Here is a 27,003-nt window from a genome sequence, read left to right as displayed (position 1 = left end):
CACACATTTGCCACAGAAAAACTGTCATGGCTTCTGGGCATAAGAGAGATCTCATCTGGGACTATTTTGACGAAATTAATTCCCTGCGTAAAAAACTGCAAGCAGGGCAAGAAGAAGCTTCAGGGCCTAGTTGGAAGAATGAAACATCATAAGGAAAACCTCTTATTGGGAGAAAATGATGTGGATGAAGACGTGGATATGGCTGACTGGATGAATGGGTTAATAACTTAAATACCTGTAAACAGGGCTGGCCTTAAGCCGATTCGGCTGAATCGGGCCCCGCGCCTAAGGGGGCCTCCCGCCCCTGAACCCGGAAGTGCAGGTGAGTTAGTCAGGGGCCCTGCTCCAGCAATATGTGGAGCTGGGTCTCTCCCCCGGCTCCGCCTGGAGTGGTCCCCGACTCTGTCCCCCCCCCCCTTCCCGGTATGAGAAAGGTAGGGATGGAGCAAGTCATGTATGAGGGCACAGAGGGGCAGGAGTGGTGAGGGGGTGGGCATCAGGGAAAAAGAGGGCAAAGGGGGCAGGGGCAGTAAGGGAAGTGGAAGGCACCAGGAGAGTGCAGGGGTAAGGGAAGGTGCAGGTGCCAGGGGATTCTGGGGTGAAGCAGAAGGGCAGACACCTGCAGGGGAGGGACCAGCACCAAAGGAGAGAGGCAGGGCAGGTGTGTAGAGGGAGGTGTTAGAAGAGGGGTAGCTCACATGATCAGAGTGGGGCTACTGGAGGAGTTCCTTGGTGTTTTTCTAAAGGCCTGGAGTCAATTGATTATGTAGGAATCTCAGCTTTCATTTAAAAAAAGTTCTCTATACTTCTGGGCCTTACAGCTAAGGAGGAAAGCTTTAAAACACCAACCCTAAATACTCAAGAAACAAAAGGCCAATAAAAATCCAACATGTTTTATTTTTTTTAAAAATCTTATGATTTGTAGACCATTCTCATAACTTTGTGTAGGCGTTCCTTGTGATTTTTGGGTTGGCAATACTGCTCTTCTTGAGAATTGGTGAATTTAGAGAGGTCTCTCCCCTCAGTTTCCCTTTCCATCCTCCTTTTTTGTCACAGGTCATCAGAGAAATCATAGAGACAATGGAGAGTAGGGTGAGTCCATGACTAAGGTTAATGACTGGTCAGGGTGACTGACTTATCAGCCAGTGGTCTGAATGAGCTATCTACTGCCATCTGTTAATCAACTGTAGGAAAAGGCTTCACGAGCAGACCTTATTTATATAGACAACCTACTTTGCCACAGAGATCAGTAGACACACTTTGTGTCAAGGTGATCAATATTGGCTCTTTTGGGTTGACATTCACTTAAGACTTGGAGCTGGGAGAATGAAATGTTGTTATCCATATCGTATGATTAAAAGGTAAAAGACCTGAACTTAATATGACCTGGCTTAGGGTCTACCATAACTTGAACACTAAGCAGAGGATAGTGAGTCACATCTAAGTGAAAGTCACAGAAGATAGAAACAGGTTTTATTTCTGGTGGTGTAGAGTCTACTTGGGAGTCCTCAATTATATCTGACACTTTACATCCAGGCTGCGTCTAGAGTGGCATGATTTTGCGCAAATACTTTTAACGGAAAAGTTTTTCCATTAAAAGTATTTGCGCAAGAGAGCGTCTACACTGGCATGGCTGCTTTTGCGCAAAAGATGTCTTTTGCGCAAAAGCATCCATGCCAGTGTAGACGCTCTCTTGCGCAAGAAAGTTCCGATGGCCATTTTAGCCATTGGGATTTCTTGCGCAAGAAATTAACTTGCCTGTCTACACTGGCCCTCTTGCGCGAGAATACTTGAGCAAGAGGGCTTATCCCTGAGCAGGAGAGTTAAAGGATTTGCGCAAGCACCACTGATTTTGTACAGTACAAAGTCAGTGTTCTTGCACAAATACTCATGGCCAGTGTAGACAGGCAGCAAGATTTTGCGCAAAAGCACCTGCTTTTGCGCAAAATCTTGCCAGTCTAGACACACCCCCAGTGTTTAAAGGCAGAGCTGACTAGAATCAATTAAGAGTCCTTGTCTTGTCTCAGTGATTGCTTGAGCAAAAATCATTGATAAAATCTTGTGTAGACTGACTTTGGACTCAACATGCAGGCAACGTGTTGAAGGGCAGTGCAAGGAGGCAATGGTGGGGAGGTACCATATTACCTAGTGAAATCATTGGTGCTGAAATCACTAAGGACTGGAATTTGACCACAGAACTGACACTTTCTTAACAAATATTCCATTTTTGCTATTTAGAAAGTAAATCAATGTAACAGAAAACTGCAGCGCTCTCTGGTAACTTTTTAAAAATCAAACTTTATTGAAATAATTGGATAGTTTGCAATTGAAAATATTTGACCTACACTTAAGGCAACTGATTTAATTTTGTGTAAAATTTTGCATAATAAAGGATGGCATTTTTTTTGAAAATGTTCAACTATATTGATATACATTTTGATCAGATCTACTTCTGATGTGATATTTGTGTGTGGTTATGGTTTGTTGTGTAGGTGGTTTGTTTTTGGGGCTCAACAAAAAATCTTGGGGGGGGGGAGTGCCCAAATGGTTCGAATTGGGCCCCGCACTTCCTAAAGCCGGCCCTGAGTTGGGCTATAAATCCAGGGCCACCTTTGGGTAAGATTCCCCACCCTCGTAACAAATTGTCCCAACACCTGTCCTTGCGCCGGGGTGCCGTCAAATCCCTGGATCCTAATGGTTCCCTGGATCCTAAGGGCACTCCCAGTACAGGGCAGGGAAGCAGAGAAATGGATGCGCCAGTGTCCTCCAGTGCTATCAAGTATAGTTCAGATATTCCAGGGCACTCCTGTGTTGTCCCCCCACCCAAAGGTGCACCCACAACCTCTCTCCCAAATCCACCTGGAGAGGTCCCACCCCAGTCCATCCCTGAGTGCCTTCCTCTCCCAGTGGATCCAGGAGGCAAGTCCCCCTCTAAGCTGAGGTTGTTTTCTTGTCTCCATTATCACCTCCCAGCATCAGGAGCTTTAAGCCCAGCTGAAAACAACAGAGTGCTACGGAATCCATGGTTTTCTCTTTGCACTGATCCATGGGGTCCTCCTAGTCCTTTAAGGCCATCCACAACTGTGTACAGAACCAACTGCTGTCTGATGGGGGGGTACCTAGGTCAAGAGGCTGGGGGGCTATGTCCATGACAGGAGTGGGAGCTCTTGCCCTGGGCTGCCTAATCACCCTCGTGGCCTGGTACACTGCTTTCTTGAGATGTGATAAATCCAAGGGCTCCCCCTGCCTCCACACAGCTATCTGAACATCTTTAGGCAACATTGCCGCAACAGGCCTTAATTCAGCAGTGGGAACTACAATGTCAGACAGATAAGAGACCTAGGAACCACTTCCTCTTTGCTATGGCTGGATAACACCCTGCTAAGTCCAGATAACACCATTTTCTCCACAAAGACATCAGAGGCCTCCCCTGGAATGGGGGAGCCCGCTGCATACTGGTGGCTAACTTCCTGCAATGCCTCTCCTTGAGCCATGCTGGTTCACAATTTGAATGGGGAATGCCACCGTCTGGCTGCCTGCATCTGCATTGCAATTCCCATATCACACCCCAGCACTGTGCATGCTGCCTGCAACAACTTCCTAATCTCTGCATTTATTCCTTGATCCTCAATCACCATCAAAAACTGATAAGCGCATTTTGAAAAAGTGCTTGCCTTGGCCAGCTCTAGTCCCTGGACCAGAGAAGTTATTTTGGCAGGGGTTAAAGCTATTTCCTGCATGGTTACCGTGGTTACAGGTCCGGGCCCCTTCCCCAGGCCAGAGTGCCATGCTGAAAGGTTAACCATTGCACAGCCACCATGGGAGCTGACTGAGCTCCTGGCCAGTCTGGCAGCCACCCCAGGTCCGGGTCATACCATATATCCCTGTCCTAACTCCTGGGTTCATATTGGAGTGGCACCCTTGTCCCCGATCCCAAGGATACTGCTGCTCATCCTCCCCAAGTCCCCTGCTTTAACACCAATTCCTGCAAACGTTCCACTTGAATTTCCAATTCCTTAGATTGTTCCCTTTCTTCCCCCACCTGAACGGCAGAGATTGCCAGCTGCTGACTGCTTCCCCGTGCCACCTGTGCTTGTGACTTCCACATATCCCTTTCCGCCTTTGCCCCTTCCACCTCTTGCTACACTTACATAATTTTCAGAATTATAATTGGCTTTAGCATCCTGCCAAGCACAACAAGTTTGCTACAACCTTGCTATGGCCCGATCCCTGGCCTTTGAATTCAGATGATAAAAATGACAGTATTTCTGATATGTATTTTCTATATCTATCATACTGGCCCCTGATTAAACGCCACCTCGGGCCCCAGGTCAACACCCTTAAGACTGTGCCCAGAGGAGGGGGTGGGGAGAATTTTGCCACCTTCCCCATCTACTGTGCATTCACAGGGGCTCTTCCCTTTTCCAAATAGTGGCACTGTGTTTAAAACATAGAAGAGGGTGCAGACATATTGGGTTTCCAAAGCTATCCACACACACTCTACTCGGTGTCACCCTTTCCCTCTAATGTGTACCCTATTAATGGTCTGCCCACATTCTCCTCCAGTTAATGTTACCTAATGTCGTTGAAGACCAACCCAGGGCTATACTATACTGATTTATTCAATACCACTATTGGATCAAGTGAAAAGGGAATGGAACTCTTTCACACATGTGCACACACATTCATACACTTACACAAGCAATGAGTTGCACAGAGATAGCAAAAGAGGTCAAGCCTGGTGGTTCCGGTGTCTCTGAATCCAGGTCGGCGAGCTGATTGTATGATCCTGTGGTGTGCGTGCTCGCCTCTCTTTATTGAGCTGGGCAGCCCCCCATCATGTACACTAAAAGTTAAATACATCCAAACCAAAGACAATGTAACCATTGCAGAGACCAGAGCTGGAAAGCTGAAGCCACCACAGGCCTTTGTTTCCTATGCTAGAGGATTAATTATTATCTTACTGAGAGGTCAGAACCAGCCCTAAAACATAGCAAAAGGTCAAACCTAACAATTTTCCATCTCTAACTGCCCTTTCAAATCTGTGCAAATCAGGAGTAACTCCATTAAAGTTGAAGGTACATGGGTTTATATCAGTGTGAAGAGAGGCAGGAATCACACTGCATTCAGTTTGTTTTTTAAATTCTCTGCTTGGTCTTTGGGGAGGGGCAAAAGACAGCAATGTAATAATAATGTTAAAATGCGTTTATTCAGGTAAACATGAAACCACTGAAGATTTCAGTGATTACACGTTTACACATGGGAGGGCGGAGGTGGAGGGGAAGTTTCCTGGGAGTTAGTCCACGTAGGAAGCTGGCTTTTAAGCAGGCTCCATGAATGTACTAGCTCCCACTGACTTGCCCCCCACCTCGCAAGCTGCTACTGCCTCTGTATCAGAGGCAGCAGCACAGGGAGTGGTGGAGTGGGGGGAGAGGGGCAGGAGGGAACCGGTGCTCACAGGGAGCCAGCTTAAAAACAGTCTCGAAACATGTATTGGCTCTCACCTACCGTACCACACTGTTGCCTCTGATGCAAGGGCAGCAGCGCATGGAGGAGAAAGGGAGGCTCTGTGTGACCATGGAGGTTAATCAATGAACCCGGGCACATTGGTTAACCGTGCACACATTTACACTTTCACATTCTGAGCCTCCTGACAGCCAACTGAGCATCATTCCCATGATCAGGGTAGATAAAAATTATTTAAATTTAAAAAAATCCTTTTTTAAATGTAATTGGATTTTTTATTTTTTAAAATCAATAAAATTAGATTTATTTAAAAACGGTTACAATTAAATCTCATCACAAACGTGGTACACATACACTTACAATCTCATAAAAATGAATTAATTGGCTCTACTCTGTCAGGCCTAGCAACCAGCTCTTGCTTCTTGAAAGTTCTAGGCTTTCAATGTCTGTTTCTCAGTAGACTAGAATGTAATATGTGCCAAGAGAGACAAGCTGGATAGGACTGGTTTTGTTCTGTGCTGGTGAACCTGGACCACACATGGCAAAGGAGTTAGTTAAGACATGGTCTTAAAGACAGAGAGGCAATAAGTAGGAAAGGACGGAGGCAGCATAAAAAGGAACAACGGGGTGGACTGGAAAGAAAAAGGGAAGAGATTATTCAGCACACACACACAGCTTTCTATATTCCCCCACACTTTTGACACAGAAAAACTGTCATGGCTTCTGGACATAAGAAAGAGCCTGGGAGTATTTTGAAGGAATTTGTTCTGGGAGTAAAAAAGGAAAGCGTCAGGTGCAAGCAGGGCAAGAAGCTGCTGCAGGGCCTAGTTGTGAGAATGAGACATCACAAGGAAAAACACTTATTGAGAGGAAAATATGTGGATAAAGATGTGGATATGGCTGACTGGATCAACTGGTTAATAAATAATTCATTTTGCAATGCATCATTCTTCAAGACTCTTCATTCTATGCCTTTTTAGTAAAAGTGCCATGTGACAAGCAAATTCCCAAGCTTTTTGCTGTGTTGGATGTTGCTAGAAAAAAAAAGTTTAGGTTAGCTAATCCTTAATTAGTTAACTAGCTTTAGAATCTATCACTCAAGTATACACTACAGAAAGCTGCAGTAAGAGAAGTCTAAAGTTGTCAGTTGCCACCTGTCTTTCTCTTATGTTACATAATACATGCCCCTTACATTGGAACATCATAACCACTGTTGATAAATGGAGATGCCGTAAGTCTATTCCCTATTTTACTTCATCATAACTAAGCTTTTCCATGGCAACCGCAATTTATACTGTTTTTTTTAGAAAACAAGACATGCCAATGAGTTCAATGTGGCTTACTCCACATCAAATGCACTCTAAAAACAGTCAGTCTTAGCTTTTGGTGACCTGATTAAATCAATGATTTAAAATTGCCTTGACTTAAAAATCAATCCACCCTGCCCGTGACTCTTAGGGTCATGGTCTGACTGAACATGTTTGTTTTTCTGTTCCTTTTCAAACTAAGGGTTGCAAACAGAGAATGCTACCAGGGAGTTTGGAGGGAGAGTGCTCCTGGTAAAGGAGGAAGCCAATACAGGACCCTTGTAGTGTGTGTTTGTGCTTGGGGGTTTCTTGCTGTTTGCTGAGCTTGTGTTTGGCTGTTTGGTTCCCCCCCCCCCCTTACCCCATGGAGTGTGTGCTGTGACTGGCAGGTGGAAGCTGTGAGCTTCTAATTAGGGTTTGAAATCTAGAAGCCTTTGCTCATTGGGTGAGCTTTAATCAGGGGGAGGGGCTATCAGGCAGTCCAGGTCTTTATAAAGGAGAGAGTCAGTGACCAGAGACTGGTAACAGGGAGTTTGGAGAGGGAGTTGGGAAGGGGGCGAGATACAATCGCCATTCTTTAAAATCTTTTTGCTACACTCCTGCCCTTCAAGGAGGCTTTGAACAACATCTGAGGAATCTCTCAGAAGGACGGCAGGTATGGATAGTGATAGGTCTGCTGTTGTTACCTGCACAGCATGTGCAATGTTTGTCTTCCTCCCAGAAGAAAGAAGGGATTTCATCTGCACTAAGTGCAAGCTGGTCACCATTTTGAAAGAAAACATTAGGGGACTTGAGGCCCAAGTATCGACCCTACGGTTCTATCAGACAGGATGAAGACTTCCTCAATAGAAGGCAGCATTTAATTCTCTAGGCACAGCAGACTGAAGAACCAGTCAGGGCAGTAGAGGACAAGAAAGAAAACTGGCAGCATGTAACTTCTAGAAGAAGGCCAGCTCAGGACTCCCCGATTCCTGTAGAGGTAAGTAGCCACTTTCAGGCTCTTTCCACAGGCACTGCAGCGAAGAATGCTGTGGCAGGGACTTCTCAGGGAAGAAATCAGAAGGGAACATTATCTACTGGAAGACATGGGATGCGTAGTCCTAGAGATGGGGGTTCCATGACCACCACCCCCAAAAGAAGATGGGTGGGGGTGGTTGGGGACTCCCTCCTAAGAGGGACTGAGTCATCCATCTGCCATCCAGACCTGCAATCTCGAGAAGCATGCTGCTTACCGGGAGCTCGCCTTCAGGATGTGAAAGAGTCTTCTGAAAGTGATTAAACCTTCGGATCGCTACTCCTTCCTGCCTCTCCATGTAGGAACTAACGATATGACCAAGAATGACCTTGAGCAGGTCACAGCAGATTATGTAGCACTGGGAAGAAGGATCAAGGTATGTGAAGTACAAGTGGTGTTTTCGTCCATCCTTCCGGTTGAAGGAAAAGCTCCGGGTAGGGATCGTCAAATTGAGGAAGTAAATGCATGGTTGCGCAGGTGGTGTCAGAGAGAGGGCTTTGGTTTCCTTTGATCAGAGGACTCTGTTCCAGGCACAAGGATTGTTAGGAAGAGATGGGATCCACCTAACCAAGAGAGGAAAGAGCATCTTCATGGGCAGGCTTGCAAACCTAATGAGGAAGGCTTTAAACTAAGTTTGTTGGGGGATGGTGACCAAAGCCCTGAGCTAAGTGAGGAAGTTGGACATCAGGAAGAATCAAAAGGAGGACCCCTGACTCGAATGGAGACGATAGCCAGTTGATTGCCCTATCAAAGGTGTTTGTACACAAATACAAGAAGCCTGGGAAACAAACAGGAAGAATTAGAAGCCCTGACCCAGTAAAAGAACTATGATTTGATTGGAATAACAGAGACTTCGTGGGATGACTCCATGACTGGAGCATTGTCATGGAAGGGTATATACTGTTCATGAAGAACAGGCAGGGGAGAAAATGAGGAGGAGGTGTATTGTATGTAAGAGAGCACTATGATTGCTTGGAGTTCCAGTATTTATAGGGAGAAAAGACTGTTAAGAGTCTATGGTTAAGTTTAGAGATGGAAGCAACAGGGGAGATGTTGTGGTTGGTATCTGCTATAAACCAGATCAGGTGAATGAGGTAGACTAGGCTTTCTTCAGACAACTGAGAGGAGCTTCCAGATCGCAGGCCCTACTTCTCATGGGGGACTTTCATCACCTTGACATCTGTTGGGAGATCAATACTGCAGTACACAGACAATCCTGGAAGTTTTTGGAGAATGCTGAGGATAACTTCTTGGCACAAGTGCTGAAGGATCCAACCAGGGGCCATGTGCAGCTTGACCTGCTGCTCACAAACAGGGAGGAACTAGTAGGGGAAGCAGAGGTAGATGACAACCTGGGAAACAGTGGTCATGAGATGGTAGATTTCAGGATCCTGACCAAAGGAAGAAAGGAGAGTAGCAAAATACACACTCTGGACTTCAGAACAGCAGACTGACTCCTTCAGAGAACTGATGGGCAGGATTCCCTGGGATGCTTACATGAAGTGGAAAGGAGTCCAGGAGAGCTAGCAGTATTTTAAAGAAGCCTTATTAAAGGCACAGGAAGAAACCATCCCAACGCGCAGCAAGAAAAGCAAATATGGTAGGTGACCAGATTTGCTTACCGGGGATATCCTTGGTGAGCTTAAACACAAAAAGGAAGAATACAAGAAGTGGAAGTTTGGACGGATGACTAGGGAGGAGTATAAATATATTGCTCGAAAATGCAGGGGGACTTACAGAATCATAGAGCTGGAAGAGACCTCAGAAGGTCATCAAGTCTAGCCCCCTTCTCTAGGCAGGACCAATCCCAAATAAATCAACCCAGCCAGGACTTTGTCAAGCCGAGACTTAAACACCTCTAGGGATGGAGACTCCACTACTTCCCTAGGTAACCCATTCCAGTGCTTCACTACCCTCCACGGCTACGTCTACACTGGCCCCTTTTCCAGAAGGGGCATGTAAATTTCATGAGTCGTAGTAGGGAAATGCGCGGGGGATTTAAATATCCCCCGCGGCATTTAAATAAAAATGTCCGCCGCTTTTTTCCGGCTTTTAAAAAAGCCGGAAAAGAGCGTCTACACTGGCCCCGATCCTCCGGAAAAAGCGCCCTTTTCCGGAGGGTCTTATTCCTACTTCAAAGGGAATACCTCATTCACCTGATCTGGTTTATAGCAGATACCAACCACAACATCTTCAAAGTAGGAATAAGACCCTCCGGAAAAGGGCACTTTTTCCGGAGGATCGGGGCCAGTGTAGACGCTCTTTTCCGGCTTTTTTAAAAGCCGGAAAAAAGCGGCGGACATTTTTATTTAAATGCCGCGGGGGATATTTAAATCCCCCGCGCATTTCCCTACTACGACTCATGAAATTTACATGCCCCTTCCGGAAAAGGGGCCAGTGTAGACGTAGCCCTAGTGAAATAGTTTTTCCTAATATCCAACCTGGACCTCTCCCACCACAACTTGAGACCATTGCTCCTTGTTCTGCCTCTCTCCATCCTCTTTGGAACCTCCCTTCAGGAAGCTGAAGGCTGCTATCAAATCCCCCCTCACTCTTCGTTTCTGCAGACTAAACAGATCCAAGTCCCTCAGCCTCTCCTCATAAGTCATATGCTCCAGTCCCCTAATCATTTGGTTGCCCTCTGCTGGACCCTCTCCAATGCGTCCACATCCTTCTTGTAGTGGGGGGGGCCCAGAACTGGACACAATACTCCAGATGTGGCCTCACCAAAGCCAAATAAAGGGGAATAATGACATCTCTGGATCTGCTGGCAATGCTCCTCCTAATGCAACCTAATATGCCATTAGCCTTCTTGGCTACAAGGGCACACTGTTGACTCATATCCAGCTTCTCATCCACTGTAACCCCCAGGTCCTTTTCTGCAGAACTACTACTTAGCTGGTTGGTCCCTATCCTGTAACAATGCTTGGGATTCTTCCGTCCTAAGTGCAGGACTCTGCACTTGTCCTTGTTGAACCTCATCAGATTTCTTGTGGCCCAATCCTCCAATTTGTCTAAGTCACTCTGGACCCTATCTCTGCCCTTAAGCGTATCTACCTCTCCCCCTAGTTTAGTGTCATCCGCAAACTTGATGAGGGTGCAATCCATTCCATCATCCAGGTCATTAATAAAGATATTGAACAAAACCGGTCCTAGAATCGAACCTTGGGGCACTCTGCTAGAAACCGACCGCCATCCTGACATCGAGCCATTGATCACTAACCACTGGGCCCGGCCTTCTAGCCATCTTTCTATCCATCTTACCGTCCATTTATCCAATCCACATTCCCTTAACTTGCTGGCAAGAATATTGTGGGAGACCATATCAAAAGCCTTGCTAAAGTCAAGGTATATCACATCCACTGACTTTCCCATGTGCACCGAGCCAGTTACCTCATCATAGAAGCTAATCAGATTGGTCAGGCACGACTTGCCCTTTGTGAATCCATGCTGATTATTCCTAATCACTTTCCTCTCATCCATGTGCCTCAAAATGGATTCCTTAAGGATCCCTTCCATGATTTTTCCAGGAACCGAGGTAAGATATACTGGCCTATAGTTCCCTGGATTATCCTTCCCTTTTTTGAAGATGGGCAGTACATTTACCTTTTTCCAATCATCCAGGATTTCTCCCGATCTCCACGACTTTTCAAAGATAATAGCCAAAGGCTCCTCAATGACATTTGCCAACTCCTTCAGTACCCTCTGATGCATTAAGTCCGGACCCATGGATTTGTGTATGTTTAGCTTTTCTAAATAGTTCCTAACCTGTTCTTTGCCCACCACGGGCTGTCCATCTTCATCCCATCTTGCGTCACTTAGCGCAGAAGTCCAGGAGCCGACCTTGTCCATGAATACAGAGGCAAAGAAAGCATTGAGTACTTCAGCTTTCCCCCACATCATCTGTCACTAGGTTACCTACTTCATCTATTAGGGGCCGCACACCCTCTCTGATCACCTTCTTCTTGTTAACATGCCTGTAGAAACCTTTGTTGTCATTCACATCCTTAGCCAGTCGCAATTCCATTTGCACTTTCGCCTTCCTGACAACCCCATGGCATTCTCGAGCTATACATTTAAACTCCTCCCTGGTCATTTGTCCAAATTTTCACTTTTCGTAAGCTTCCTTTTTGTGCTTAAGTTCACCAAGGATTTTCCCTGTAAGCCAATCCGGTCTCCTACCATTTTTGCCTCTCTTGCTATGCATCGGGATGATTGCTTTCTGTGCCTTCAATAAGGCTTCTTTAAAATACTGCCAGCTGTCCTGGACTCCTTTCCCCTTCATGTTAGCATCCCAGAGGATTCTGCCCATCAGATCTCTGAGGGAGTCAAAATCTGCTTTTTTGAAGTCCAAGGTGTGTATTTTACTACTCTCTTTTCTTCCTTTGGTCAGGATCCTGAAATCTACCATCTCATGATCACTGCTTCTCAGGTTGTCACCCACCTCTACTTCCCCTATTAGTTCCTCCCTGTTTTTGAGCAGAAGGTCAAGCTGCGCACGGCCCCTGGTTGGATCCTTCAGCACTTGTGTCAAGAATTCATCCCCAACATTCTCCAAAAACTTCCTGGATTGCCTGTGTACTGCCGTATTGGTTTCCCAACAGATGTCCGGGTGATTAAAGTCCCCCGCGAGAACCAGGGCCTGTGATCTGGAAGCTTCGCTCAGTTGTCCGAAGAAAGCCTCATCTACCTCTTCCACCTGATTCGGTGGCCTGTAGCAGACACCAGCCACAACATCAATGCTGTTGTTTGCTCCTTTAAACTTAACCCATAGACTCTCAACAGGTTTTTCCTCCCTCTTTATACTGGAGTTCAGAGCAATCATAGCTGCACTTACATATAGTGCAACTCCTCCTCCTTTTCTCCCCTGCCTGTTCTTCCTGAACAGTCTATACCCTTCTATGACAGCGCTCCAGTTACGCTAGTCATCCCACCAAATCTCTGCTATCCCAATTAAATCATATTTCTTGAACTGGGATAGGGCCTCCAGTCCTTCCTGTTTGTTGCCCAGGCTTCTCGCATTAGTGTACAAACACTTCAGGTAACCAGTTGATTGCCCTATCTTCTCCATTCGAAACAGGGGTCCTCCTTTCTTGCCCCTTCCTCTCTGCATTTCTTCCCAGTATCCGACTTTCCCACTCCCCTCAGGGTTTTGGTCACTGTCCCCCGACGAACCTAGTTTAAAGCCCTCCTCACTAGGTTTGCAAGCCTGCCCGCGAAGATGCTCCTTCCTCTCTTCGTTAGGTGGATCCCATCTCTTCCTAACAATCCTTGTGCCCAGAACAGAGTCCCATGGTCGAAGAAACCAAAGCCCTCTTTGCGACACCACCTGCGCAACCACGCATTTACGTCCTCAATTCGACGATCTCTGCCCAGTCCTTTCCCTTCAACAGGGAGGATGGACGAGAACACCACTTGCGCTCCGAATTCTTGGATCCTTCTTCCCAGTGCTACATAATCCGCAGTAACCTGCTCAAGGTCATTCTTGGCCGTATCATTAGTTCCCACGTGGAGAAGCAAGGAAGGCGAAAGCGCAATTGGAATTACAGCTAGCAAGGGATGTGAAGGATAACAAGAAAGATTTCTAGAGGCATGTTAGCAAGAAGAGGGTGATCAGAGAGGGTGTGGGGCCCTTACTGGATGAGGGAGGTAACCTAGTCACAGGTGATGTGGAAAAAGCTGAAGTACTCAATGCTTTCTTTGCCTGTCTTCACGGACAAGGTCAGCTCTCAGGCTACTGCATTAGGCAATGCTGTATGCGAAGGAAGTGGACAGCCCATGGTGGGAAAAGAACGAGTTAGGAACTATTTAGAAAAGCTAAACATACACAGATTCATGGGGCTGGATTTAATGCATCCGAGGATACTGAGGGAGTTGGCAAATGTCATTACGGAGCCTTTGGCCATTATCTTTGAAAACTCATGGAGATGGAGAGAGATCCTGGATGATTGGAAAAAGGCAAATGGAGTGCCCATCTTTAAAAAAAGGGAACTAGGACAATCCAGGGAACTACAGACCAGTCAGTCTTACCTCAGTCCTCACAAAAATCATAGAGGGGATCCTCAAGGAATCCATTTTGAAGCACTTGGAAGAGGAGAAAGTGCTCAGGAACAGTCAACATGGATTAATCAGGCATGACTTTCCCATATCCCCAGAGCCAGTTACCTCATCGTAGAAGCTAATCAGATTCCCCGAGGGTAAGTCAGTGGATGTTATATACCTTGGCTGTGTCTAGACTGGCCGCTTTTCCGGAAAAACTTGGCCGCTTGAATTTCCGCAAAAGCACTGACTTCCTACTATAAGAAGTCAGTGCTTCTTGTGGAAATACTATGCTGCTCCCGTTCAGGCAAAAGTCCTTTTGCGCAAAAGGGCCAGTGTAGACAGCTCAGATTGTTTTGCGCAAAAAAGCCCAAATTGCGAAAGTGGCCGTGGGGGCTTTTTTGTGGAAAAGCGCGTCTAGATTAGCACGGACGCTTTTCCGCAAAAAGTGCTTTTGTGGAAAAGCGTCCGTGTCAATCTAGACGCTCTTTTCCGAAAATGCTTTTAAAGGAAAACTTTTCCATTAAAAGCATTTGCGGAAGATCATGCCAGTCTAGACGTAGCCCTTGATTTTAGAAAAGCTTCTGATACAGTCTCCCACAATATTTTTGCCAGCAAGCTAAGGGAATATAGATTGGATACATGGACTGTAAAATGGACAGAAAACTGGCTAGACTGTTGGGCCCAACGGATAGTGATCAATGGCTCGATGTCAGGTTGGTGGTCGGTTTCTAGCAGAGTGCCCCAAGGATCTGTTCTTGGACCGGTTTTGTTCAACATCTTTATTAATGACCTGGATGAGGGGATGGATTGCACCCTCAGCAAGTTTGCAGATGACCCTTAGCTAGGGGGAAGAGGAAGATATGCTGGAGAGCAGGGATAGGGTCCCGAGTGACTTGGACAGATTAGAGGATTGGGCCAAAAGAAATCTGATGAGGTTCAACAAGGACAAGTGTAGAGTCCTGCACTTGGGATAGAAGAATCCCAAGCACTGTTACAGGCTGGGGATCAAATGGCTAAGTAGCAGTTCTGCAGAAAAGGACCTGGGGATTACCGTAGATGAGAAGCTGGATATGAGTCAACAGTGTGCCCTTGTCGCCAAGAAGGCTAATGGCACATTAGGGTGCATTAGGAGGAGTATTGCCACAGATACAGAGAAGTGATTATTCCCCTTTATTCGGCTCTGGTGAGGGCACATCTGGAATAGTGTGTCCAGTTCTGGGCCCCCCAGTATGGAAAGGATGTGGACGCATTGGAGAGGGTACAGCAGAGGGTGACCAAAATGATTATGGGGCTGGAGCGCATGACCTATGAGGATAGACTGAGGGATTTGGGTTTGTTTAGTCTGCAAAAGAGAAGCGTGAGGGGGATTTGATAGCAGCCTTCAACTTCCTTAAGGGAGGTTCCAAAGAGGATGGAGAAAGGCTGTTCACAGTAGTGACAGATGGCAGAACGAGGAGCAATCATCTCAGTTACAGTGGGAGAGGTCTAGGTTGGATATTAGGAAAAGTCATGTCACTAGGAGGGTGGGGAAGCACTGGAATGGGTTACCTAGGGAGGTGGTGGAATCTCCATCCCTAGAGATTTTTAAGTCTCTGCTTGACAAAGCCCTGGCTGGGTTGATTTCGTTGGAGTTGGTCCTGCTTTGGGCAGGGGGCTAGACTTGATGACCTCCTGAGGTCTCTTCCAACTCTATAATTAACTTGACAACCCCCATTTCTCTTGGTATATATACACAGGTACACCAAAACAATTAATGTATCTCAGTTCCACATTTGAATTCCAGCCAAAGCTAGAACAAAAAATGGAGAGGCCTGGTAAAAGCTAATAAGTGAGAGGCTAGCACAGCATATACAAAGAAATACTGGGTAATTTCTTTTACCACATCAATCACAATGAAGTACTGATATTTAGGCCTACAAGCGTTATTGAGAGAGACACCGGGCACAGCCATAGAGAAAAATTAGCAGTTTAAATTGCTACATTAAAAGTTTTACTCTGCATTACTCTGAAGTTTCACTTGATACCTAGAGAAGCTAAGTTGTTTGACAAATTAAATATTAATTAATTCATCATTTGAGTGTTTCTTACAGACCTCAAAAGGGACATGGTGTCAGTGCTATAACAGAAACCAAAGAGGGGAGAAAAAATTGACCCCCAGAATAGGAACAGCTCTCCCTTTCATGTTAACTTTTGGTATGCAAGGGTCAAGCAAAATGCAAGGTTTTACTACCCTGCAGAAAGTTAAACACAGGTAAGCACTTCATCCAGGCATACAATATACCACAGTTCTGAAGAAAAGAGCACAAATATCATAGCTTTATTAATATACAAAAAAGGTACAGTGTTCTTCATACTACAAACATGTTCCAGCTACAAAAATGATGAACAGCTATGTATTGCCAATTGAGAGGTCATCAGCCAACTTCTCCACTTTTGGGAGATTTGGGCATTATTATAGGCTCGCCTTAAGGGAGGCACTCTATAAATCTCTTAGACCAGGGGTGGGCAAAAGGGCCTCTACGGGCTGGATCTCGCCCACCAAGTGGGTTAATCTGGCCCACGGAGGTCCTGCTGCTCCCCCACCCCTAGGCCAATCAGGACCTAGGCATGGGGAAGCATGCAGTGCTTAGAGTCAAACCTGACAATTGACTAAGCACTGTGCTCCAGAGGGGAGAGAAGAAGAGATTTTACACTCCTCCCCACCAGGCCAATTAGGACCTGGGGGCAGGGAGAAGCATGCAAAGCCTCCTCTCACCCTGCCCCTGCGCTGCAAGGAGTGCATGGTGCTTAGAAGCATCATGTACTCCTTGCACGATGGGAGGAGGGCGGGAGGAGACTTTGTGCGCTCCCCTTGCCTCTCAGACCCAACTGGGCTGGGGGGCATCATGCAAAGTCTCCCCTTGCCCTGCAAGGGGCTTGGCACTTAGAGTCAACTGCTGGCTGAGCAGCAGCTGACAGGTGATTAAGTGTGGCACTCCCTTGCAGGGCAGGGGCAGACATCGCATGTTCCCCCTGCTCCCAGACCCTGACTAACCTGGGAGCGGGAAGGGGGAAAGCATGCAGTCTCCACCCACCACCAAGGGTAAAGGCACCTCGAAGGAACTGCCAGCTGTTCAGAACAGCTGGCGATTCTCTTGTAGAGAGGAGCGGGGCAAAGACTTGACGTGCTCCCCCACCCACAGACCAATTAGGGTCTGTGGGTGGGGAAGCACAGAAGTGTCCTGGCCCCACCCCTTCTTAGGCAGCCCAGGGCCACTTAAAAAATTTCTGAAATGGCCCCTGGTCAAAAATTATTGCCCACCCCTGTCCTAGACCATATCAGATCTTTCACCTTAAGAAATTGGACTTACTGTCACTCCCAGTCTGATGACCTCTCAGTATAAGCCATTTAATAAACAAAATATATACATGTGTTTTGGTCAGTATACCATCAGTATTATTCTGATCCCTCTCAGTGATGACTTATAGTTAACAAAGATAAAAATTGGAGGGATTTCAACAGTCAACTCTACTATTGATATCAATGATCTCAAAACAAAGTTGCTAACTGCTCCCCCCCATGAGAAAATTCCCTGTACTTTATGTGTTCTTACATAGATGTACAAGATAACATCAGCAACTACTGAGCACTTAATAACTTTAACATACCCCTTGAGGTAGGTACATGGATAAATTCAAAATGGGATTACAAAATGGGAAGATGCAGAACAAGAGATAAGTTACTTGCCCAAGGCCAAACAGCAGGTCAGCATCCAACCCAGTAGTGTGCTGAAAAATAGAGTACTTCAATATAGCTGGAAATTAATAGCCTACAGGATGTAGAGTAACTGATAGTGAGGAAGCCCACTTTGGAAAAAATCTCTATTGCACAGCAAGCTACAGAATCAGTGTCAAAAATCAGTGTCCAATTGCTAGTCAGACACCAAATGGAAAATTTGACTCAAATCAGAGATGGATAAACAATACTTTTCAGCTCTATGTATTTGTTAGTGTTTAACACAAAATTAATCATGAACAAAACAAAAGAATCAGAGGGGTAGCTGAGTTTGTTGTTTATGTTTTTCCTGTTACAAACTAATAGTCTATTAGCACCTTAAAGGCTAACAAAACATGTAGATGATATCATGAGCTTTTGTGGGCACAACCTACTTCTTCAGATGGCAGGAGCATTCAAAAGAATGTGTAGATCCCCTACTTAGCAAAGTAGCAGTGCTAATGACTCATGACATCAAGAAGGCCTACTTCACGTCAGTCTTCATTAAAAAGGTGAATGATGTTGAATATCTGGTCACAATATTAACAACAAGAAAAAGAATGCAAGTCAAAACAGGGAAGAACATTTAGATAAGTTAAATGTATTGAAGAACATTAAGATAAATCAGATGTATTCAAGTTATCAGGACCAATGAAATTCATCCTATTTTACTTTTGAAACTAGCTGAAGCAGCCTTGTAACCATAAGCAAATATCTTCAAGAACTCATGGATGCTGCATGAATACCCTGTAGACTGGAGAAGGTCTTTTTAAATGGGAACAAAGAGGACCCAGGGAATTATAAATCAGTCAGCCTAACTTTGATACATGGAAAGATAACAGAACAAATTATTAATTGATCAATTTGTAAGCACCTAGAGGATAGCAGGATTATAAAGAATAGTAAATCATGTGAAATTAATCTAATTTCCTTCTTTGACAGGCCTCTTGGATAGGAAGAAGCAGTAGACATGACAGACCCTGATTTTTAGTAAGGCTTTTGACAGACCTACATGACACTCGTAAGCAAAATAGGTAAATGTGGTCTAGATGAAATTACCAAGGTGAGCACACAGCCAGCTGAAAGATCGTGCTCAAAAAGTAGTTTTTAGTGGTATACTGTCAAGATGGTTGAGATTAATCTAGTGGGGTCTGGTACTGTTCACTGTCTTCATTAACAACATGAATAATGGTGTGAAGAGCATGCTTATAGCATTTGCAGACCACATCATACTGGGAGGTGATGCATAGAGGGCAGTATTAGAATTCAAAGCAACTGTGAGAAATTGAAAAGCTGGTCTGAAATCAACAAGATGCAATTCAGTAAAGATAAATGCAAAGTGCTACACTTAGGAAGGAAACATCAAATGCACAAGGCCTGACTGACTGCTGAAAAGGATACAGGGGTTGAAATGGAGCATAGAAGTCAAAAGGATTATATAATTGAGAAAAAGTCTAACATTATCCTGGAGACTATTAATAGAAACATCATATATAAGACATAGCAGGTAATTGTCCTGCTGTACTCAGCACTAATGAGACCTTTACCAGAATATGGCATCCAGTTCTAAGTGTCACACTTCAGGAAAGATGTGGGTAACTAGAAAAGAGTCCAGAGGAGAACAAAAATTATACAATTTAGAAAATATGACACATTGGGCAGGGAGAAGACTTAGGCACCTTTAGTCTTGAGAAAAGAGAATGGGGGGGAGGAGAGAGGATCGGATAACAGCCCTCAATGAAGTTAAGGACTATTATAAAGAAGATTGTGATTACATTGTTCTCTGTGTTCACTGAAGAAAAGACTGAATAATGGGCCTTATCTGCAGCAAAGTAGATTTAAGTTAGATTTTAGGAAAAGCTTTCTAGCCAGAAGGGTAGTTAAAGGATGGGAATAGTCTTCCAAGGAATGCTGTGTAAGGGTTTTAAGAATAAAGGGATGATTTAGTCTTACTTGGTCCTGCCTAAGCTCAGAGGGCAAGACTTGATGACCCCTGGAAGTCCCTTCTAGCTCTCTGTTTCTATGAATGCAAGTACTACTGGGTGTGTGGAAAGTTTGTTTAGTCAGAGCTCTAATGTTCAGGGCTCGACAAACAATGTACTCTACTTGCCCGTGGCGAGTAGATTACACCCTGGAAGAGCCAGCGCAGAGTGCGGAACCGTGTGGCTGGCAAGCAGGGCTCACCACCACTCGGCAAGCCCTGCTAATGTCCATAACTTTCCAACAATAACAGTCTATTATACCAAAGCATAAAAGACTACACACCACGCTATTCACTTACATTTAAAATGTATTATGGGGTGTGTGTATTTGTATATATAACACACCTCCAATAAAGTTTTATTACTCACACATCTAATTTAAGTTGGAAACATGTGAACGAGTCCTCTTACATTCATGAATCCTGCATTACAGCTCAAGATGTAAGCAAGTAGTTGAATCAAGTACTCAACTTCTTGCTTCACCACCCTTGCTGTCTTTGTATCAGAGGCAACAAGGAGGGAAGAGAACAGGAGCCGGTGTTGGGGGTAAATCAGCTTAAAAGCCAGTTTCCCCCCAACACTCTCTCCACGGTGCCGCGTGCCCTCTCTCCACCATGGTGGGCTGAGGTGGGGCAGAGGCTGCTCTGCAGCATCCCCTTTTCTCAGGGAGCTGCCTAAGCTTCCCCCCCCCCACCACACACACAATGGACAGGGGCTGCTGCCACAAAGCAGCCCCTATCTGTAGTGGTCCGGACTGGCCGTGGGCAGAGGCTGCTCCAGAAGCCAACAAACCCAGCTCAGTCCCAGCTTGTGCCAGTCCAGGACGGCTGCAGCTCTGCATTTTAAATGTAGTAAGAGCTGCCTGGTTCTTACTATATTTAAAATGCAGAGCCGCAGCATTCCCGGAGTGGCGTAAGCCAAAACTCTTCAGTCCTGGCTTGCACGAGGTCTGTGAGCTATCCCTGCTGCAGCTCTGCATTTTAAACGTAGGAAGAGCCAGGCTCTTAGACCAGCGCAATCCGGGACAGAGCACCTCCCCTTATTGACTAATCGTGTAGTCAATACAAATTGTATTGACTACACGATTAGTCAATTATCTGCCTCTTAACATCCTTAATTACAACTTATCTACAAGAACACAGCTATGAGGGATCAAAATGAACAGTATAATCAGCACAATGAGGATATATTAACTTGTTCATGAGGTTTTCTGTTCAGTCTCCCCTCTAAACAAGGGAGGCAGTAACTCCGTAATTACTAGTGTCTTCTGTGAAAGAACAGGGGTAGGTAGCCCAAACCCACTTCAATTTCCTCCATATCTAGAACTTGCTAAGGACAATGGGATGTGCAGGTAACTGCAAAATATTCCTTCCTAACAGTTCCAAGCAACGAGGTTTTAATTTCAACTAGTATGAGCATCTCTCTCCCTACTTCCCAAAACTTAGACTTCTGTGCACAGATGGGATATCATGGAATAGTTCTGACAAGTTCATTTCCCCAGCAAAAGCAGATTAGTCTTTACCAAAGCCCAAGCAGGAATGTAGGGCCCCTTTCAGGTCTGCTGTAAAAACATCAGCTCCTACATCAGACAGGTCATCTACGTCAGGCAGGAACATGTTTGGCTTATCGTAAGTAATTAAATCATGTTTCAAAAACATTATGCCATTTTCACCACAATAACGGGACATTTCCCTGTTAATCCCTTTCCGTGACTTTTCTATACTTACTGGTTTTTCAGCTCCTTTCCAAAAACGCCTTGGCAACAGTGAAGACCAAATTATATAGGTATCAGGAAAGGCCCTTCTAAGGATGCCCAAGTCATTCTTCATTTTGACAACGAGTGACATACTGCTGTGTTGCATCAGATCATTTTCCCCAAGATGAATTACTATAATGGATGGAAAAGATCTGAGACAATAAATTTCATGAAGAAGAGGCAAAAGCTGATCCCACAGCATTGCCTGTATGCCATGCCAGTACAAAAATGCACTTGAACTTGGGTAACCCAACTGCAGCCCATGTGGGTGAGTGCTTGCCCTCCTCTTTGTCACCAAAATCACAGAATGGCCGCAAATCCATATTTCCTTTGGTTCAGCTTGCATAAAGTAACCACCACCTAAAAATAAAATATACAATTAATCATTTTACAGACCCTGTAAGGTCTATGTCTCATACCCCAGGAACATCAGTCCTAGTGGACTGAAAACTATAAAGATCCAAACTAACAAATGTGGATTTTTCAAGTACCAACCTATAACTAAGAAAAGAGTGAAGAACAACTCCAGGACAAGCAGGCTGATTTCCCTTAGCAGATATATACTTGAAGTTGTACCTTACTTCCCTTAAAGCTCAAAACAAATTCTACAGAACCATCCTTCACAGGTAGCATTTTAAATAAATCCTAAGCCTATTCCTTTTATCATGCGTCTTTCCTATAAAGACATGCATGGTGTCAATTTGTTTTAGAGGGTGGTATCGGGGTTGCCTTCATGATTCTTCACATTATGTTGTTTAGGCTATTAAACTCTATAGGTCATTCAACTGATTTTCTTTACATCACAAGTTCAAAAAGATTTTCATATAACATTCCTGCTTTTCTCTGTTAATTCCTTGTATACTTTCACAATGAGCATACGTGCAGGACAGAGTCCTACTGAAATAGCACTGCAGCAGTCTCTCAATCACTCACTCCCAAATTACACTCTGCCTATCAATACTCCTGTCCTGTTCCAATTCTGATCACAAGACAAACAAGAATTGGAAGAGGGACAACTGGATACATGGACAAGAGGAAAGTGAGTAGCATTTGGGAGAGCAAGACACAGAAACTAGGAAGCAACAAAGGTAATCTAAAACAGAAAAAAGAAAAAACACTTAGGAAAAACTAATCTACTATATATTTCAGAGAGTTTGTGTCTGTCCAAGAACTCTTCCTAAATCAGTTTATCTCAAAGGGGGCTATGGGCCCACTTTGGGAAAGTCATTTGCGACTTCGAGCTGCTTTTTTTACCTAAAGAAGGGCTGGGAAAAAAAATATGGCTTGCAGCACTGCTGGATCTGTCACATGGATGGGGGAGGAGAAGGGGGGAGGGGGAGCATGGGGGAAGAGAGAAAAGAGCCTCAGCTGTGAGCCCAGAGGGTGGGGGAAGAGAGGCTTCATACGCTGTCCCCACTCCCAGCACAATCCCATTGGCCGGTTTCTTAAAGCAAGGTAAAGGTTTGGCTGTGCCAGGAAAATGGGACTGCTTCTCTCAAAATGCAAAGGGAAGGCTCTGCTATATAATGACCACATGGGGGCAGCAGGGGATATGGGATGAAAATCAGAGACAGTTATACTGTATAATGACCATAGCAGAGCAACAAGGGCCCAGAGATGGGAACTGGAACAGTAGTTTGCTGTATTCCTCATTCTGCCTGGGAGTGCAGGGGGCAGATGAACCTCAATCTGCCCAGCACAGAGGTCATGCTCCCTCTACCAGCTGTGCCAGCTAGAACTGCAGCAGCCATGGACAGATGCTTCTCACCTGGCCTCAAGCTGCTGCAATGAGAGAGGGCTGGGATCACCCTCTCTCTTAGGGGCAGCCTGCATATTGAACCCCTCATCCCCAGAGCAATGATTTAAATAAGTCATATACATTTTCATTTTCATTTCCAGAAATAAAAAATTAAGACACAAGAAATGCCAGATAAACATTCTAATGCATAATAAAGGAAGGAAACAATCCAGCCAACCACAGATAGCACCCTTCAGTCACAACAAGAGGTATTCAACCAAGAAGCAGCAATTCAAATATGTGAAAGATATAATACTAAAGAAAGCAAATAACTTGCTGTAGTACATGGGCACTGTGAATACTTCAAAAGAATGACTATATTCTTGCATGAAGATGTGCACCATGAATCAGAACAAGGACCCAATCTTCACTGAGGCCTCTGGGTACTCTTTCAATTCAAGCAATAATTAACAGAAATGAATGGAACAAAGATTTTAAAAAAAGTAGGCTGAATACAAGAAAGTACTTTCTGGTAGCAACATATACTATGCTGTGTGACAGGGAAGTGGAAACTCCATCAACAGAGACACAGCACTGGAGAAAAGTCTTGTAGGGAACAATCCTGCCCTAGCCAGGTAGCAGGTAAGCTAGCCAACTGAATAGATCAATTCCCATCTCTACATCCTTTCCACATTTCCTGATTGAAATCAAACATTAGAGAAAGACCAAGTCACATAACCTAAGGAAAGAAAACAAAAGAAAATACTGGAAAATCAAACAGGGAAAAGGCATAATTTTATTTTAGCATTAAGATGGTTTCAAGTACATTAATTTTTTTCCAAAGGAGCAACTGGGAAAAGGCCTACTGTCCCCTAGATTAGGATATATTCACAGGATATTAGATTTCTTTGTTTGTCTCTTTCACCACTACCTTTACATTCTGAATCAGCTGCAGTGCACAGCCTACCTATGGTTCCTTGCCATTGCTTCATTCACTGAAAGTCAATTAAACTCCAAAGACACAAGGTGAGTGACATACTGTCTTTTATTAAACCAACTTCTGTTGATGAGAGAGTTTCTTGAATTTCCTGGGACCGACACTGCTACAATGGTATTGTGTACAAGAAGCCTCCAGCTCATAGCACAGCTTCTTTTCCATTTCCTGCACCTCCAAACCCAAACTGAGTAAGAATTTCTGTTACAGGATGCACCTCTCTAAACCGAGACTCTGGTCTGGCAACATCTGTAGTCCAGTAGAATCACCACTGTTCCATGACCAGAGAATCCCTGCGGAGGGCTGGTGGCTGAGAGCCATGAAGGACAGCAAGCTGCCAGCAGCGGGGATGCCCAGCAGGGCCGGGAAGCACAGTGGGCTGGCCATGGCTGGAGGAGCCAATGACAGGGGGGCAGAAATGACCTCCCCTGGTCCAACAAAACCCCTCACCCAAGATCAGTCATTTCCCAAGGGTGCCAGACCTATATTTAATTACTGCTTAATCCCATCAACATCTTTCCTGCCACTCACTTGCTTTGATGGTAACACTAATACGGTTACAATAGAGCCTGCATTCACCAAAGTACCCCAGTCATGTAAGCAAAAAAGAAGAATCTTTACCAAAGAAAAATAATAAGAACAGAGGAAGATTGAAGTGCCTATGTGGAGATGGGGAAGAGGTGCAGTGGGATGGAAGGAGGAAGATTCAGCAGTGTGCAAGATGTTTCCTGCTTTTGTTGGAAGACTCCTGAAAGATTTCAGATGTGAACTTGGAATTCCCTCAGTCCATAATGTAAGATGTATATTTTTTCCTAGTGGAGTTTCAGATGTCTCTGTTAAATAAGAGTGTTAACAAGGAATATTAACCAGTCTGAATAAAAATACCCCTCCCCCCATTTCTCAGTTAATTAAGGTTTTTGTTGCTTGGTCTCTCAAATGTCCTACTGTTATTTTTTTCTAATCACCCACAGTCTTCTAAGAGAAGCAGAGAGTTGCATAAAACTACAGAATCGTTTCTACTTATCACTATGTGAATATCAATCTCTTTTTAGTCCCCCCCCCCCCCCCCAATACATAATAAAGTGGCATGGCAGAAAAAAAAAATGCACAAATGATTTCTCCCTCTCCCCCAATTTCCTCTTCAGACTACCTCTCAAGATAAAGCACCATATCCTGGAACCAACAGTCTTCTACATCTTGTGTGGCTGTGGAATGCATTATAGAACTTCATAGGTGGCAAATCCTTCCACTCCACTCACCTGGTACCATGCTTTTAATGGGGGACTCTGGTGGGAAAAAAGACAATATGGGCTTCACATTGCAGGCCTCTGCTTGATCCTGTGATCTCAGGGAATTAGGTTTAGGCTCCTTTATCCTATTTTCTGTGCATGGCACAAGAGTCACAAAGGTTGTGCGCTCTTGGCTAATAGGTTTCTTCTTTCTCTTGCGTTTTGTCACAAGTAGGGTGGGGGTCCAGGTGAGTTGCTCTGGTTCACTGCTCTTGGCACTTGTGTCTCTGCTCCCACTTCCTAGGTCCTCCTCTAAAGAACATTCCACTTGTAGTTCTGTTCTCACTGCAGCCACTGCTGCAGGGTCAAGCCAGCTGCTTCCACCAGCTGCTATTACAGCCTTGAAGGCTTCCAAAAGGGCTGGACTATGGTTGTCATCAGGCCCAGGCAACTTGAGGTGCTTGGCTGATGGAGTCCCACACATAGGGACATTGTTGTTGCTCTGCCTCTTTGTGGCTATTGAAGCCAGAGGATCCTTGAAAGCCAACATGCTGCTACTGTTGGACTTCACTGTAGATACAAGTATCCCACTGTTGACTTTTGGCAATAAGGTGGCTTCCTGTGACCCAAAAGAGGTAGACTGAATTGTCTCATTGGCCAACTTTGCTAAAGGACCCATTGCCAGGGGCCTTGAGGCTGCCAACACTGTCGCAGGGCCTGAGGTCACTGTGGTTGGCTTCCCCACAGGGCATGAGGTTGCTGCTGTCGGCATCACTGTCAATGCCTCACTGGCCAACTTCACTGTCATTGCTGCTGTGCTCCTTTCAGCTACCTTTGCCATAAGACCTAAAGCCAGCACCATTGGCTCCTCCACACTCCCACCAGCCACCTTCACCATGGGGCCCGGGTCAGGCACCATTATCACGCTCCCGCCAACCGCCTTCACTGTGGGGCCCAGGTCTGGCACGGTCATCACGCTCCCACCAGCTGCCTTTGCTGGGGGGCCTGAGGCTGGCGCTGTCATCACGCTCCCACCAGCTGCCTTTGCTGGGGGGCCTGAGGCTGGCGCTGTCATCACGCTCCCACCAGCTGCCTTCGCCGTGGGGGTCGGGGCTGCCCCCATCATTACCCCACTCCCATTGGCTGCCATCACTGTGGGGCCCACCACATTCCCACCAGCCATCTTGGGATCTGCCCCTCCAGCCTCCTTGTCCTTAGGGCCCGATGCCGAGCTCCCACCTGCTGCCTTCGCCTTGGGGGAGGCCGGCATCCCTGGCCGCCCCAGCCTGTGAGCCCTCTTCCTGTGAGCCACTGGCCACGGCGGCCGGCATCGGCCCTGCGACGGGGCCCAAGCCGAGGGGCAGCGGGCCCCGCGGGGCAGGCCCCACACCTGGTTGCCGTGACGCTGCTGCAGCATCTGCTGCTGCCTCAGGTGCCGGCCCCTGGAATCCGAGGGGAGGGAGGGTGAGAAGCAGCCGCGGGGCGGGGGCGGGGCCGGGGCAGCCGCCTAGTTGCCAGCCTGGGATTTACCCATCCCTTACCCATACCCAGCGCCACCGCATCTTGGCACTGCACATGCGCACCAACGGCGCGAGAGGCGACGGACGCTCCCTGAGTGTGCGCATGGCAAGGATGACGTGTGGCGTGATCGTGTCCGGGCCGTCCCGCTATTACGCATGTGTACGGCACGCATCACCCCACGTAGGCGCATGCGCAGAGC

The 27,003-nt window shown here is 45.8% G+C and overlaps 1 protein-coding gene across 3 annotated transcripts; it reads right to left on the bottom strand.

Moving 5' to 3' along the window:
- Positions 1-1,757: 1,757 nt before the first annotated feature.
- On the bottom strand, positions 1,758-26,953 carry LOC142819091 (uncharacterized). Of its 3 annotated transcripts, none has more exons than XM_075903588.1 (3): positions 25,314-26,953; positions 21,294-21,682; positions 1,758-6,500 (listed from the first exon to the last, which is right to left on the bottom strand). In XM_075903588.1, the coding sequence occupies exons 1-3, from the start codon at positions 26,698-26,700 to the stop codon at positions 6,411-6,413; spliced, it is 1,866 nt and encodes a 621-aa protein (XP_075759703.1). In that variant the 5' UTR covers positions 26,701-26,953; the 3' UTR covers positions 1,758-6,410. The 3 variants fall into 3 exon arrangements, 2 of the variants coding, with proteins under 2 accessions (XP_075759703.1, XP_075759702.1); XR_012896799.1 differs by lacking the exon at positions 1,758-6,500 and adding an exon at positions 16,127-16,548 and having other exon boundaries at positions 16,865-21,682; positions 25,314-26,949; XM_075903587.1 differs by lacking the exon at positions 1,758-6,500 and having other exon boundaries at positions 16,127-21,682; positions 25,314-26,949.
- Positions 26,954-27,003: the final 50 nt, after the last annotated feature.

Source organism: Pelodiscus sinensis, chromosome 20 (genome assembly GCF_049634645.1).
Source record: "Pelodiscus sinensis isolate JC-2024 chromosome 20, ASM4963464v1, whole genome shotgun sequence".
NCBI classification, from domain to species: Eukaryota; Metazoa; Chordata; order Testudines; family Trionychidae; genus Pelodiscus; species Pelodiscus sinensis.
The sequence above is the reverse complement of the archived record's forward strand: the minus strand, read 5'-3'. Positions and strand labels throughout refer to the sequence as shown.

What these genes read in the sequence shown, in the direction of transcription:
- LOC142819091 (XM_075903587.1), bottom strand. Translation starts at nt 26,700, where the DNA reads ATGCTGCAGCAGCGTCACGGCAACCAGGTGTGGGGCCTGCCCCGCGGG. An exon ending in CATTAAAAGCATGGTACCAG is followed by an intron (nt 21,683 to 25,313) that starts GTGAGTGGAGTG and finishes TTTTATTTTTAG; the next exon opens with GTGGTGGTTACTTTATGCAA.